Source organism: Manacus candei, unplaced genomic scaffold (genome assembly GCF_025592945.1).
Source record: "Manacus candei isolate 608988 ecotype Guabito, Panama unplaced genomic scaffold, ASM2559294v1 h1tg000028l, whole genome shotgun sequence".
NCBI classification, from domain to species: domain Eukaryota; kingdom Metazoa; phylum Chordata; class Aves; order Passeriformes; family Pipridae; genus Manacus; species Manacus candei.
This window is the reverse complement of record NW_026138076.1, coordinates 44,426,127-44,442,457: the sequence shown is the minus strand read 5'-3', so window position 1 is coordinate 44,442,457 and position 16,331 is coordinate 44,426,127. Positions and strand designations below refer to the sequence as shown.

At 39.0% G+C, this 16,331-nt stretch overlaps 1 protein-coding gene across 7 annotated transcripts in view; it reads left to right on the top strand.

Moving 5' to 3' along the window:
- LOC127472536 (mitogen-activated protein kinase 10) overlaps nucleotides 1–16,331 on the top strand; it is a 196,962-nt gene that overhangs the window by 36,955 nt on the left and 143,676 nt on the right. The window contains exons 1-3 of one of the 7 annotated variants that reach the window (XM_051790941.1): nucleotides 4,612–4,630; nucleotides 5,126–5,234; nucleotides 9,598–9,717. The exons of 2 other annotated variants lie outside the window; for them this stretch is intronic. In XM_051790941.1, coding sequence (XP_051646901.1) covers nucleotides 9,710–9,717 — 8 coding nt within the window. In that variant the 5' untranslated portion in view covers nucleotides 4,612–4,630; nucleotides 5,126–5,234; nucleotides 9,598–9,709. Of the gene's footprint in view, nucleotides 1–4,565; nucleotides 4,631–4,805; nucleotides 4,831–5,125; nucleotides 5,235–5,354; nucleotides 5,435–8,518; nucleotides 8,538–9,597; nucleotides 9,718–16,331 lie in introns of those variants that run through there. 4 more of the 7 variants (XM_051790942.1, XM_051790943.1, XM_051790944.1 and 1 more) reach the window with 4 other exon arrangements.

Here is a 16,331-nt window from a genome sequence, read left to right as displayed (position 1 = left end):
TTGGTCAGGCCACGTGAAGGTACTGTTTGTTTATATTGTTCTTTTCAACCTCAGAGTTAACCAAAAAGCTGACATGATGCCAGTCATAGTTATTTCTCCATCTCACTTTAGTTCTGTTACATTTGTCCATTTGTATAGCAGAGTTAAAGAAATCCTGAGATTTAAATGTACACTTCTTCATGGTATGACAGCGAAGAGGTAGTAGAAGGAAAGGGGGTGAAAGGGGAGTAATAGGAGTATGTGTAGCTTCTTTAGCTTTTTCAAAAACCTCTCTCGACCACTAGTGTAATAATCATATGGAAAATGAAATAGCTTCGAAGGCCTCTTGATGGAGATGAGCACAAAATCTAAGATTATTATTTGTCTGGGGATACAGTCCAGCTACACTTTAATCAGTAATTTTTTCTTGAGAATGAGACAGAATAAAAGCAATGAAGGCTTCTTGCAAATTTTTGGATTTTGTTGAAACTAGCAGAGAAGTTTAGTGCAATGGAAGGTCGTTCATCAGACAAATGAGAGCTGCGAAAAAAGTACATTTTATTGCATCTTCAAGCTTGAAAAATAACTTTGGCACAAAGAGACTCTTGGATTTCATGTAGAGTGGGCATATACCCAGGGAGAGCAGCAGTGGCGTTTTGTGTCTGGTTCCACAGACAGCCTGTGGCACACCTTCACCGTTCCACTTGAGAGTGCTATGTTGCAACAGACTGCAATCATAGAAAACCATGGCTGAAGGTGATGCTGAGAAATCACTTAGTTCTAGCTTTATCACTGAATTGGGTGGAAGAATTTGTTTTAGAAATTATTTGTTGCTTTATGCCTTAAAAAAATGAAAATGGTTGCTCGCTAGGATTTTATTTTAGTGTCCTTAATATGATTCATTTGACCATTGAGAAGAATATGACCTCTGTAAGGCAGGCAGAGCTGAATTGGGTGTGTAGCAGCTCTTAAACCATCACAGTTTGCAACCCAGTGCATTAAGCCATTGCCAATTTCAGATTGCTTTAGTATTCTGGATTGCAAACTGTGGCAATTCAGGAGTTGCTACATTCAGCCATCCATGCAGCAAGCTCTGGGAGAAATGGCATAAACTGCTTGAGCAATTCCAGTTTAGTCCTAGACATCACATGGATTGCCTGTGAGTCACAGAGTGCTTCCATGGCAGGCAGAGTTAGTACTTCTGTAGTACTTCTGTCCTGGTAGGACCATCTCAGAAGATTCATATGAACACTGTTGAAGGTGAGCACAGAGTCACAACCATTGTCCTCTATTCTTTAAAAGCAGTGCTTAATTCTTATAAAGAGTGCCTCAATATGGCAGTTATTTTTTTAAGAGTGATCTTTTCATTTGTATAAATACAGGACTGAATGTGAGCAACTCCTGACACCATTGTTCTCCAAACCTCAGTGTTCTCAATCTCTCTTATGAAAATCAGTGACAGAGGTACAGTCTGATTTTCATCTCCTGTGCTACAAATTGTATGAACTTTGTTTTGGAATCCACATGTGAAGTGAATCAAGATGTTTTGTACTAGAAAAGACCAACACTGAGTGCTTTAAAGGCCCAAAGTAGGGATATAAGAGAGCATGTCTACCAGTTAGGGTTGGGGCAGCTATTCTGGGAAACAGGTGCCTAAAATGATTTAAATTATTTGACACAAATTTTGTGCACTGTGTCAGGCCCTTTCAGTGTTTAGCTGAGGCCTGATTCCAGAGTGGAATGCATTTTATGGCATGGCATAGTGGTGTGTCTCAGCCCAGCCAGTAAACCATCTCTGCAGGACACTGTAAAGAGCAAGCTGTAATCACTCGTGAATGTGGAGAGAAATGCTGGTTTAGCTGTGGAGCTGGAGGAAGCAGCATCATTGGAAAAAGCAGCATTTGAAAAGCTGCTTTTTTCCATTAGATATGTTGTTTCAAGGACAAATACCCTAATTAATCTCCAAAGCCTCTGACACCTCTGCAGGAACTTAGGCTCTTTGTTTCTTCTCCCTTTACCCAATGCCAGCCCTGTAATTATGTCAAAAGCAGCCACCTTTACCCTTTCCGCACCACCTATTTTCTAAGGCATTCTCCTGACTCACACAATAGTGTGGGTTTTTTCTAGAAAAACTATTTTTTACTGTGTCCTGAACCTTTTGGGTAATACATGTGTTTGGGTAAAATATGAGTATGGATGTATTTTTAAGGAAAAAAAGTCCTCTTTGCTTCAGATGAGTGACAAACTTGTACATATAGGTGTACATATATTTGTGTATGGTTGCTGTAGGTGGAGTCTTTCACCAAATGAGCAAAAGCCTTTAATAGGTGTTTGCCATAAAGAGACACCCCCCAAAAAAGAGGGTAATATGTAGACTTTTTTCAAAGAGGTAATTTCATTCTGGTCTTTTGCCTAACAGTAATGTATTTCTAGAGTCTTGTTGAAGAAGATTCACAGCAGGAGTAATTTTTCAGGGTATTCTCTTGTGGTATTCTGTAGAATCTGGAAGGGATGGAACCTTTCTCAGAGTAAAAGGAGGCTCCTTTGCTCGGAGCCCCTCTGCCTTGGAAGCAGAAGTACTCACTTCTTGTGCAAATATGATAGTAATGTCCTAGACACTGAGAGTAGATGTGCTATTGTATGTGAGAAAGAATATTATTACAGAGACAAAAAGGCAATGAAGGTTTTTGTGTTTCTAAGGATGATGTGGAATCTGGCTGTTTAAATTTTTGTCAATGTTGCGATGAGAGTGGTTTTTTTTGTTTTGTTTTGTTTTTTTAATTTCAATATCTCGTAGTTACTACCAGTTACGGTTTCTGCTACACGTCTTGCAGCATCTTTATTGCCCCCTCTCCAGCACTCAAAAAAGTAGTTTAGTAAACTGTAGATTTATGAAGCTTACTCAGTCAAATATGCTGTGGTTATTGAGGCCAGTAACTCGACACATTAAAACTATCAGGCTTATTACTTATGTCTAATGTGCAGGTGTTTGCAAACTGTGGTGGAGATTGTGCCCTGCTGCCCTTGGTGCCTCTTCAGGACGCTGGTGACAATGGCAGGGTGCTCTCTGGGTACATAATGTACCTATGCATACTTCTTCACTCTGCATCATCCAATATTCTCTTAGTATAAAGCACAGTGTGGGGAGGACTTTCTGTGGTGATTGTTGGCTTGTGATAGAGCTGTTAAGTAAATTAAAAAAAAAAGAAAAGACTGTGCAGGAGAGTTATAACTATAGAATTTTTTCTCACTGCAAATAAACGTGTTCAGACTTTCATGCATGTATATATGTATGCAGGAACGATACAGAGATCAAGATGAAAACCTTCACTTCCAAAAAATAAGAACACCCAGGAGAAACAGGCTAATTGAGAAAGGAGAGTGGTATGTGTAGGCAGAAATGGGCAACCAATAGCTCAGGGCACAGCCACAGCCAATGACTTCACTTTGTCTGTGTTAGGAGTTCCAGGTCATACAGGACTGTGTTTGGCTCTGGGTGTGGTAAAACCTAGGGAATATTTGGAGCACTGGCAGGAAAGCTGCAGTGAGTTCCTTTGTGTTCTTTTTGACCAATGAAACTGATGTACTGAAGGAAATGGTTTGGGTATTTTAGCAAGATAGAAAGTCACTATAATATAAGGAAGGCAGTGGGATTGTTCAGCCTGGAGAAGAGAAGGCTTTGGGGAGACCTAATTGCAGCCTTCCAGGACTTAAAGGGAGCCTACAAGAAAGATGGAGAGAGACTTTTTACGAGAGCGTGTAGTGACAGGACAAGAGGGAATGGATTTAAACTGAAAGGAGGTAGGTTTAGCTTAGATATTAGGAAGAAATTCTTTACTGTGAGAGTGGTGAGGCAATGGCATGGGTTGCCCAGAGAAGCTGTGGCTGTCCCATCCCTAGCAGCATTCAAGACTGGGTTGGATGGGGCTTTGAGCAACCTGGTCTAGTGGAAGGTGTCCTTGCTCAGGGCAGGGGAGTTGGAACTAAATGGTCTTTAAGGTCCCTTTCAACCCAAAACATCATATGATTTTGTGATAATATTTCTGACTAGCTCTTATCCCAGCCTAAACCTCATGGAGGTCTAGTCTCATAGAAGTGTAGTAGCCTTCCAGTGTACTTTTGTTGCTGTTTAATGTCAGAAGAGAGGAGACATCCTGTAGTTTGACATAGGCAGAACAAATGTCATCTGCTTAACTTTTCCACTTGAGGACATTAGAAGTCATCACCAACTCGACTTGATTCTATGAGCTCAAAATGCAATAGTTCCTCTGTGCAATGAGACTTTTTAGAAGTGAGATTTGGGACATTCTAGTAGTGGGCACAACATATTGTTAATGGGGAAATCTCTAGCAAGTCTTTGGGCTCCTAAGGGACTCCAGGAGTTGCATTGCTTGTTTATGCAAGCAATAGCTGTGTTCTATAACTGTGAAGGAGATTTGTTGTGATTTTTTTTTTTTAAATCTTTTTATCCCCTTCCCAAGCGTGATACTTAATTGAATTTTAAGGATTTGGATGGTTTTTTTAGGGTGATGGGCATTTATGCCTTTGCATAGCAGCTAAAGTAAACAAAAGAGCAGATCTACACTGCTGTTACTACCTTCTCTCTGCGCTGCCTAGCTGCCTGATGCTGCAGATGTCTGAGCTGCTGCTGGTGAGTGCTACAGAAGGCTGTTCAGCTTCCCTTTGCAGTCTGCTCTATCCCCTGATTCTCCAGGAGATACCCGTAGCTGTGGCTGCAGATTAGATTTTTCTCTCCCTCCCCCTGCGAGACCTCTGTGTGCTTTGACGTCATGTGTGCTCCTTTCAGTTGCCATAGCAGCCCCATTCCCCAAGCTCTGCCTGTCTCCTCTGGTAGGTTCCACAATGGTACAGCCAGCATCACGCTGCACAATGGTTTCCAGGCAGTGAAAGAGCGTGATTCAGCAAGCCACTCTTTCCCCCCCCCCCTCCCCTTTTATTTCATTATTATCAGACATTTTGCCTCCCCTTTTTCTGTTCTGTTCTACCCTATCCCCCAGGCTTTTATTCGGTTCTTTAAAGGAAAACCGTGATTTACCTCGAAACCAGCTGCCCATCTTTTTTTTTTTTTTTTTTTTTTTTTTTTAAATTATCATCTTTTTTTTTTTTTTCCTATTATTATAAATAGCCCATTTTTTCCTCGGCACTCTTTGGAATGTGATTTAAAAATACCACCTAAAGTCGCAGTTTGGGGAAAAGGTTTCTGGACGAGGAGAATAGCTCGCAAGCAAGGAATGGTAGGTGTTGATGCTAATATTCTTTGACTAACTGCTTTCGCAGGGTGGGGTGATGAATATTGATTGCTGTTTAAAAAAAAATAAACAACAAAACAGGGGAGAGGGAGACACACAGGTTAATGAAGTAAATTGCTAACCGAAGCAAGAAGGCTGCACCTGTCCTTTTTGTGGCCAGAGAACCATCATTTTCCTGTGTTTGGGTGTGTATGATCTTTAATGTTTGGGCGCTGCAGGTGACCGGCGGTCGTGGGAGCAGGGCAGGGGGCACATCACGGATGGGAGTGTGATAGTGCTTTACCAGCTGGCTCATGTAAACAGTAGTGTTTTACTCAGCCTCATCTCCTCTAACGCTGCTTGGGGGCTTTGGGGGGAAGGAGGTGTCTTGGCTTGCAATTCGGTAGGAATGAGTACGTTATGTGGGTTATGTGGTCCATACAGAGCCATATAAAATTCGACTGTGTAAAAATAAAGAGAGGATAAGCAACTATAGGAGATTGAGAGGGCAGAAGTCTTGGCCTTTTGCAGAGTGGTTGAATAGGAAAAAAAAAAAAGTCTGTGTGGGGAGAAGTGAGTGTTTGACAAACCTTGTCGGATGTGGGGATGGGGGATTGTTTTTAAGAAAGTGGCCTTTAATCATCACTCTTCTACATTACTTGGGTGCAAGTGAACAACTTGGCCCATTGGGTTTTACAGAACCAACAAGAGCTTTCTGGAGAAGTGTTTACAGCAAGCTACTGGCCAGTTATTTTAAAAAGAGAATTAATTATCTGTAGATACTGCAGAGAAATCAATGTTGCTTTGCAGGGAAATCCTCTGACAGCAAAGCTACTTCTACAGGAAGAAATGCTGGTTTTGTTTTTTACAGCAGAGAGACATTATTAAAAATAATACAAATTTTGACTTGGATAATTAAGTGTTAGAGCATTGTTTAATAAGCTGGTGGTGCTTCCAGTGAACCATGATGGGCATGTTTCACAGCATTCATGTACAGAGTGATTGTAAGCTTGTTTACATGGGCTCTTTTTGCTGCATAGCTTCATGATATCCTCCGTGCAACCTTCCCCTCCTCTGATATGTTCACTGTGAGTTTTGCCGGAGACTTTTTTAGAGACAAACTGATGCTATGAAAATACAAATTTTGAAGAAAATGATGGCATAGAGTAGAGATTTATTAGCAGGAAAATACAAATTAGTATATTGTAAATGATCAGAGGGATCTGCAATCAGCTTGCTGGAGGACACAGAGCTTGTCCTGAGAGCCCAGCTTCAGAAAAAGAGAACAGGATGGTGTAGGTACTGCACAGGGCTGTTTGTCTCTGCTCACATGTAACCTGTCTTTGGCCCCTATGCCTTGGGAAAAGTGGAGTGCACCAAACCTCTCGTATTTTAACCCTCTTTCAAAACACTGCTGGGTAGTCACTGGTCAGGAATACTCTGGAGTAATATTTTCCTCTGTGGTCCTCCTGCTGTGTGCTCTCTTCCTGCTAGGAAAGGTGGCATAGAAATACCTTTTCAATAGGCTCAGCTAATGACTTTGTCTTACAGGGATGCAGATGTGAATGACAAAGGTGATTTGACCTCAGCCATTAAACAATATTCTTTTTCTCTGATTCTCAATAAACTGCACTCTTGTGCATTGTTCTCTCCTGCTGTTTCAGAACATGCATAATTTGTCAGGGTCCTGTTGTAATTATGGTTTTGTTGAGGAGTATTAGGATTATCCTAAATAGGATAAGGACAGAAATCACTTACCATGAAAAATAAGTTACCTTCAACTGCCTCTCTGCCTGCTTGAAAAATGTCCTTCTCATTGTTAAAAAGCTCCTTCAGTGCACACACACATTTTTATGAGCAGACCTTGGGGATGTTTTCTTGCAGGTTTGGGCTTTTTTTCCCTCTTTTTTCCACAGTCAGTGCTTGGTATGTTTGCAGCCCTTTTTTAGAGGTTTAACAGTACTGGATCAATATACCATCAAACAGTGTTACAGTACTGGGATCTGGCTTGTGAAAGCAAAGAGAGTTATCAAAATTTCACTGCCATGGTATTGGACAATGTCATAAAGTTCATCTGTAGTTTGCAGTCCATTGCAAAACTCATCCAGTTTAAGGAAGAGCTAAAGGATGCCCAAAGGAGGATGGTTTTAGCATTGCTTTTGCAGACGACATTATAGTTTTGTTGAGACTTGGAAGACAGAAAAGCTCCATTTAGGGAAAGGTGTTCAGCTTTAAAATCGGTAACCTCTTAAATTGCTGTTCAGTAGAAACTACCCAGTTCTTTAGACAATTCCAAATTACAGAAAATATCACCAGCTTGTTGATAAATTTTCAAATCAGTGGTTTTTTGTTTGTTTGTTTTTATGGCAAGCGTTCTATATCCGTAACTCCTCCCATTTCACTGATTACATTTTGAGCTTATAATAGCACTACTAGAAATTATGTCCTAAAAGCCTAGTGATTGCAGTATTACCACAGTTGCTACTCTGTTATGTCATCAGGAGTAAAGGAGAGAGACTCCCTGTCTCTCCCTGTATTATTGGACAACAATACTGAATATGGATATTACCTGGCTTTCAATGCTCATCGTCTGCTACCCTTATCTGTGATTCTTGCACACTTACGGTTTTGAAGGCTACTTGCAAGAAAAATGAGCCTTCATGAAAGGGCAGCAGTTAAAATTAAAAAAATGCTGCACTTGCTGTGAATTCCTTTTTTTTTTTTTCCCCCTTCTGCCAGCACCATCTGTGGAGGCAGATATAAGAAAAAGTCTCTCACAGAAACAAAATCTTTTGTACTCGATTAACTGCCTGAAACCGATGGTCTAAAACTGAAAACAGCATACAATTTTAATTAGTGTGAAATATCAGGTGTTAGGGCTATGTTACCTTTCTATTATTTGTGATAGTGAGAGTAAAGTAGAGATAAAAAGCAGTACAGGGGATGGGACAGAATTTCACAATCCCCTGTCCACTATTTGCAAAAGTTACACAGCTGTCCTTGAGTTGCTATACTGTGTTTTAGCCTGACAGCTGTAAGCTTTGTTAGCAAGCTTTAGAACCTGTCTTGGCCAGTTGTTAGAAGGGAAGAACAGGAAATTCAGGTCCCAGTACTTTCCGGTCTTATTTGTTTGTTATAAAATGAAATTTTTTAACGTAGAATTTGGTGTATGAATTCACTAGTGGTGGTGGTGTGTTCTCCTCGGCTTCATCTCTACAGAAGGGATGTAAAGTCATGAAAAAAGCTGGAGGTTCAGAAGAGCCTTCCAGTCAAGTCAGTAGCTGCTTCACCAGGATTCTACCCTAAGAGGTCAGTAATCCAGGAAATTAAGAACTGCAATTTGAGGTGGGGTTTCAGAAGCCTGAGTTCACTGGACCCAGTTCAGTGAAGTATAGTGGGACCTCTCTCGTTAAGTAGTGATTTTCTCATGAGGATTTTTCATCTTCTATTTTTAGTACAAGGTTTTAGTTCTCTTCTAAGATATTTGAAAACCTGTTGTGGTATAGGGGTAAGAAAATGTTGCCCAAACCTTCCACTTAATAGTAATCTCTCAGTTTTGTTCAGTGGTGAGACACCAGAGCACTGTGTGTTTGATTGTTCCATCTTTTATTCACTGTCTTAATACCACAGCATTTGCTTTTTACCACATTTTTTGAGGTTGTCTCTCATGCACTTTGGCAGTAGAACTTCTTTTGTAACGTTTTATTGTTTAACAGGATGCTAGTTTGATAAACAGCAGTAATTCTCAGGCCTTTTCTTATGCCTATATGTGTCCATATCACACAGTTTTTAAAGCTGTTAATAATGTCAGAAGTCAAATTTAATTTCCATTCCCAGGTATCGATGACAGATGACTGTGTACATATTTCAACTTGTTATAGGTAAAGTTTCTGCTCTTCCTTATTCCAAAGAAAAATTTGAAGATCTGACCTGAGAAAGATAGTATAGAAACAAAAATAATTATTTTAGAACAGTCTTATGACTTTTTTTATCACCATCTGTTGCAATTTGAACAGACTTGAATATGTGCTCCTGAGAAGTAGGGCCTTGATTTTTTAATTTTTTTTCCCCCCTTTTTTTGCTGGTAGGGGAATAACCATGACACACCTCCCCCACTTAAACAGCACTTCATTCTGCATTATTTTCACTCTCTAGCCTTTCTTCTTTGCATGGAAGAAGGGAAATTTATGGTACAGATACTGCCTGAACTGGATGCACTATGGTATAATCAGAGAAAAATCTTAAGTCTTTGCTATATGGTGTGCAGATGCTGATATTCTGGGTTAGTTTAGTTTTCTGAAATTTTCTGTTTCTATCAGATTTGAAAAATAAACCCCAAATATTTCTTTCTCTTTTTTTTTGTGCTTAGGGCTAGTATTAGAAACCTGTACCAACAGCAGGCCAGACTCAAATATCAGCTATGGCAACCCATGCATGAAGTTGATGCCTTTGAACTATTTCCTATAGATGAGACATAGCACATGCTGTGGTGAGTCAACAATGTATTGTTTTATTAAATGATACTCCTTGGCAAAAAAAAATGCCAAATACCAAAAAATGCTTAATGCCAAAGTGCATGCTGATTTTTTTTTTCCTCCTTTTTCTTTTTTTTTGGTGGGGGGTGGAGGGAAGGAACATTATTGTTAAAACTTCTGGTAATTTTTAGTACACATTAGCATACTACTGTCATCTTATAATGAGTTTTTCAGGTGTATATTTTAGCATTGTATAATTATCAGATGGATCAGGAATGTGGTTTCAGTGCAAGTTTTATTATAGCAAAATAATTTTTAAATGATCCTACACATGCAGAATTCTGAGCACTATTTAAAATAGTAAAATCTGTTTTACTACTGTAAAATCCACTATTTTACACCGATTTTTCTAACTAATGTTTTGCACCTTTTTGATTTGGCGTGGGGAAAAGAAAAAGTTACTTTGTGTCTCTGAGATAACTGAAGAAGAATGTGATGAGTCCTCATGGAATTTTTGGACATATATCTCCTTATCCTTGGACAGGAAAATAAATTCTGAGAATAGTGATGAAAAGCAAATGGTCTTTATAAAAATACTCTATAGTTTTAACTATCTTAAGTCTGCTAATAATTTCAATGCATGTTTCTTACATAATAAGTCATTTTTGATTCTGATAATTTCTTTAAGGTGGTTTTGGTGTACCTTTGGGAGATGAGGAATTTTTAGATTTCTTGTGTAATCTCAATAGAGTTATTGTGAAACCTTGTTACTCTTGATGGTAGCCAATTTTCTGCTCCAAAAAGGTTTATATTTTTTTTTTCACCCCTGATACTATCTAGATGTGTGTCAGTGCAGCCACCACAACCAACACAAACTGAGGGTCAATGGCTTTAAAAAGAAGCCAGAGATTCAAGTTGCTCTGTAGACTTCAAGCAGGTCTTATGTGATTTGGCCTTTATCAGTGGCCAAATCTTACTCCTAATGCTATTGCACCAATCAGGTGTAGATCCAAGTCCCTGGAGTGTTTTTACTGTTCTGTAGGGAGATAGAACTGTTACTTGCAGATGAGGCAGAGAAGGAAATGCACAGTACATACTGATTGGTGGGCAGCAGTGGCACGGGGCTGATGTAACAGTGATGAAATGAGTGCTCTGGGGGCATGCCATTTTCATCCTTGGTAAAGCTGCTGGAAAGAATTAAACAGGTGTCAGCTAAATCTATTTGACTCTGCTTTGAAGTGAGGTGAGTGGCAGAAAGCAGTGCCTAGTACTTCACTGAGAGAACATGTGTTCTGTTGCAGTCTAAAGGGCTTCCCAAGGGGAGAAACCATAGGTTGGACATTTGTGGCATGAAGAGTCCCACACTGGATGCACACATCCTTTACTTGTGGACATCCAGTGGAAGCAATTTATTTTACCATTTATGTAGAACTTTAAAATCTCTCTGTATTACTACTGTGATGTATTTAATTTGTTATGGCTTTTAAGGCCTGTTGTCCAAAGGTAATTCTTGCTAGCAAGACAGCCTTCATCTTGGTTTAGTGTGTGGACTTTGGAAACTGTGACACTAAACCTTTCATATATGAATAGATCTGGGTGACTTTTGAATTCACAATGAAGCATAAAACCATATGATTTTTTTAATTAATATTCTTTTCTTTTTAATTACTGTGTTTAGGGTCATATAGGTAACCTGCTAGTTGTAGATAGTGAAAGTTTTAAATAAGCTAGCAGCAACAAAGTTTATATGATTTATGATAGTTGGTAGAGTTGTACAAATAAAGAATTTTGTTAATATGTCTGTAATGAACAGATGTTGCATGAAATTTTTGTGTTGTTGTGTACATGTTAATACAATTAGCTGATAGTCATGGCAGTCCAGTTCCTCTCTCCATTAACATTATTAAAATTGTTGTATATGTAGAAAAATCACTTTTAAGAAACTGAGCTTCTTAATCCCCACTCTTGGCAATTTTACATTTAGTAGTATACGTAGTGCTAATTTTGGAATGCAGGGATACTCCTGTCTACAAGCAGTGTGACTCGATCATTTGTCCCTCAAGTCATGAAGATGTCTTTATCTTAATGTTGCAGCTACTGATATTGGTGTGTGGTATTTCAAGCATGCACCAAGGGCCCTGTTCAGTGGACTTTCTGAGTTCAGTGCACATATAAGTCACCTCCTCCAGCTTTGTTCTTACCAATTTAAGTTTCAGGATGGCTAATCAGTACAAATAGCAGGTTTTTCAGAGACAGCATATGAAACAAAAAAATTCAGATATGTCATAGGGAGAGAGTTGCTTGAGAAATTTTCCTCCCAGCTGACAAAATACTACTAGGCCAAAATAGTTAAACGTGTTTAACAGAAATTAAGGACTTCAAGGTCTTGTTCTGAAACTACAGCTCCACAAAAAGTATCTGTAGGTGTCTTCAGGCACATAATACAATGTACCAACACGTATTTAAAGCTTTGTATGTGTAGGAATTAGGGATGCAGTCCTGTAAACATATGTGAAGCAAGTGCAGTTTGAAATTTGGGGCCTTGATGTGTAAATACTTATGCTTTCTGTGCGGGCCCTCTCCAGTTAATATCGGTCATTAAGGCAGATGCTTTGAGCATATGACTGTATTTTGAATCCAGCCATGTCTGCTGAGGAGAATGCAAACTTCCTAACTGTAGAACTTGTATGAGAAATCAGAAACCACATCTAAAACTTAACATATAACAATCAAAGTTAAATTAACTGTCAAAAAACTTGTAAAAATAGTCAGGAAAAGTAGCATTTGGAGAACAGAAGTCCTTATCAATATTCATCACAGAAAAGAGCAGGTAAGGAAAAAACTTGGGATATTTTGATTATCATAAAAACAAAGTTAATGTTCTGGGCAATTAGAGATTTGTAAAGCTGAGTTAGTAATTTTGGTAGAAGTCATGTGAGAAAAAGGCTTTGATATAGTTATGGAGAGAAGCAAAGTACTGGGATAAAGGAATTTTTGGGTTTTTTAAAGCACTTGAAACATTTCAGGATCTGTCTATTTGTCTTTCTAGTGTCTTGGCTTTGTATCTTGCTACTACAGTTGCATGTTTTTTTTGAAAGATTGTGTTGGTTGCTCTTATGTTTGTCACTGTGTAAGTGTTAAAGTGCACAAAGAGAAATTCAGAACTCCATCTAGCCAAGTAAATGTAAAATATAAAGAGCTCCAGTGAGATTAGTGTAGTTACACCTGTAACTGTACTTTTATCAGAGTTGTATCAGAGGAGCTTAGAGCACAATTTCCTCTGAGAAACTTGTGTTCGGCTCCTCTGCCTAATAGACAAGCCCTATTTATATTAAATTTCCAACATATTATAAATGTAAAAGCTTATTATCTGTTACTGATGATGGAATGTGCAACACATTTCCCCTTGGAGAACTGTTGCCTCAGTGTATTTCCAAAAGCTATTTGTCATGTGATCAACTACATACAAACAAAGGTCAGAAATGACCTCTGATAGTCAACACTTCAACTCTTCACCTTCTCTGCTTTTCAAGGAGCCTGGATTTTTTCCAGAAAATGCTGAGATCTTCACTTTGAATTACAGATTTTGCAGTGAAACCCCTTGATCACCTTTTATTTTTATAAATGTCACTGGAAATGCCCATAAAGGGAATTTTCCCACCTTTGCATTTTTTTGTTGTTGATTATCTTTTCTTCCTTTATTTGAATTTTTTTGGTCTCCTAAAGATATTGATTTGCAGAATGTTTTCTCTCCCTTTTTAATTCAGATAACATTATGAGGTTTTATGCTATTAGTTCTTATTCTGATTCATATCCCCTCTCTCTCATCCTTGATTTGTCTTTACTGATTCCCACAGCCCCTAAGATTAGTATTTTAATTAAGTTATATTGAAATGTAGCATTGTCAACTCTTGCAGTATTTGGGTTTTTTTAATGCCTTAAGCTAAGTGTCACATATATATGAGAAACTCTGATCTTTCTTTTAATAAAATGTAGGCTTTTTGTTCATTTACCAGGGAAAAATGAAACTTGGATGCTTCAAAAATGCACAGCCTTTCCACCAAGATTATTCTCTGGCAATATGTTAGAATATTGGGATCACATGACATGGTTCTTAGACATTTGGGACTGATAGTCTTAAAAATAATATATATTTTTAAGTTAGTTGGAAAGTAAAGATTTGCTATCTTTCTGAATGCTTTTAAAGACACGGATGTGCCTTGTGCTGTACCTATGTGTATATTCCTCCAGTAGCCTGAACTGGCCTTGGAAAAGTCAAGCTGTTGGCACATTTAAAAAGTGAAGATGAAATCAATGTAAAATATTGAAGTGCAGATGTCTGCCTTTGGGGGATCTGCAGTTGTTTAGTTTCACTTTGAAATACTGATGGATGAAATGCTTTTATTCTGCCACGTGTCAGTCTGTGCTTGTTGAAAAGGAGTGCGCTTAATTTACAGCCTTGTGTCGGGTGTGACCTGTGAACATATCACATGAAATATTTGTGTCTGCTGTATTTTTTTGAGTTGCTGATGGAAAAACTATCTCTGTACCACCTGCTAGTCTAGTTCAGTATTTGGCAGGCTCCCCTTCCAATCTTACGGAAAATATCCAGGATTATTGCTGTAGAATATGGGAGTAGAATGTCAGACAAATATCTTCCGAACCTTTGAGCATTTTTTTCAGTGTGATTCTTATGAGTTGTATTAAAATAATTTGAATAGCCTGCAGAAGAATAAATGGAAATGCCAAATCAATAACAGAAGACACGGAGAATGGTGCCAGCGGAAAGGTGGAAAAGAGACCAAGACAGCAGTAAATTCAACTGCATTAATGGGTATGGCATATGAACCCATATTATATAAAGTGGTGGGAAGTATTTTGTTACCACAGGGAGAAAGATTTTGCCTGCTTCCTCTTCTAGGCTTGTTAGTGGGGTATATCTCTGTGCCTGTTTCTTTGTGAACTGTTCTTATCCAAAGTGTCTTTCCTTCTCACAATCTGTCAACAGGAGCAGAAACCTGAATATGCTGTGCAATACTGCCAGCTTTTCCTCTGCTCACCTTTCCTCTGCTGTTGTGTGTGTTGGAAAGAGCAGGGAGCATTGACTGCAAGTGAAGAGTATGACTCTCCTAGACAGAAGCATCCACAGTACTGGCAACATCAGCCACTACATTCATGCTCCCTGCACTAGGGTGTAGGCCAAGCTGGCTCAAGACAGCAGTATGCTAACTGCTGTACAGGCATTAGGTTAGCTGCAAGCTCCTGGGGCAGTCATTTCCCAGCCATAAAAAAGGGGGAAAACAAGTAAAACATGCACAGAGTTATGGATGCAGTGCAGCCATTATGACCTTAATGTCATGTTCCTTCTCTCTCAACTGCTGTGTGTTGGGATGGAGTGTGGCAGACACGTGAAAGGACAAAGGATAATATACATGGTGTGTTATTCAGAGGTCATTTAAAGTCATTGTACATCCACAGCCTCATCTGCAGCCCCTTAGTATCCTTATTGTGTTGGCAAGGAGAGAGGGAACATCCAGGCATGGTGCAGTACTTGTGCATTCTTCATGTGCTCAAATTCCTGGCAGGATTAATAAGAGCAATTCACCTGTGATGAGTTTGAGGAGATTTAATTATTAAATAGGCGTTCTTGAGCTGTTGGCTGTTGAATAGCTCTGGCTTGGTTTTATAAAAAAAAAAAAGAACACTATGAATGTAAGAACAGTCAGTAGTCTCACATGAAAAACCCATTTAGCAAAGGCTTCTGTCCTCTGTGGCCATCAGCTAAATATTTGGAGAAGAAAAGTGAGAACAAGATAAGCAGCCATAAATGTTTCTCTTATTGTGTCTTTCTGTATTTTGGAAGCTGTATTTTTGGGTCAGAATTGTTTATTTGTGTTAAAAGTTTTGCTTCCTAATTCAGCGTTTTCTGCCCAGTATGTGTTTTACGAGCTCTTTTCTAGGTGTGCAATATGAAGATCAAGTTCTGGCTGCATTGAAAATGCTGAGCTTTGGTTTTTACAAGTGATGCTGGGCGTAGATTTAGTCATGTTCTGGAAAAAAAATAATTCTTCTTGTGTGAACCCTTTGTAAAACTGCAGAGGCTTTGAAAGTACTATGAAAGTATATTAGCATCCTCATAAAAAGTTCTGATTCCTATCAGACATGAAGTCATTGCTAGAGTAATATTTATACAGCAGCTTCTGGAGTAATTTATTGTGTTTGTAGCTCTGTCCCAAGCTAGTTTGTGTAGACCAATGCAGCATATGGAATCATAGAATTGTTTGGGTTGAAGGGACCTGGGAAGATCATCTAGTCCAACCCCATGCCACAGACAGGGCCTTCTTTCACTATTGGTAGGGAGACTTTCTAATGTGCTTCCTTTCTGCCTTTGTTTAAAAGTCTAACTCCAGTTAGGTATCCAGTTAGTAGGGTTACTTTCCTTAGAGCAGCATGTACGGGGCACTGAGCAGGTGCCAGTGCTGTCCATTCTGACCTGTCATTGCTGCATGAAAGGAGAGAAGAATGGGAGGATTTTCTTGATTTATAAGCTGTTAGGAATGAAGTAGAGCACACAAGAGAGAGCAGGATTGAATTCATTATCCTATGTTTCATGGAGTGGACGTGATGG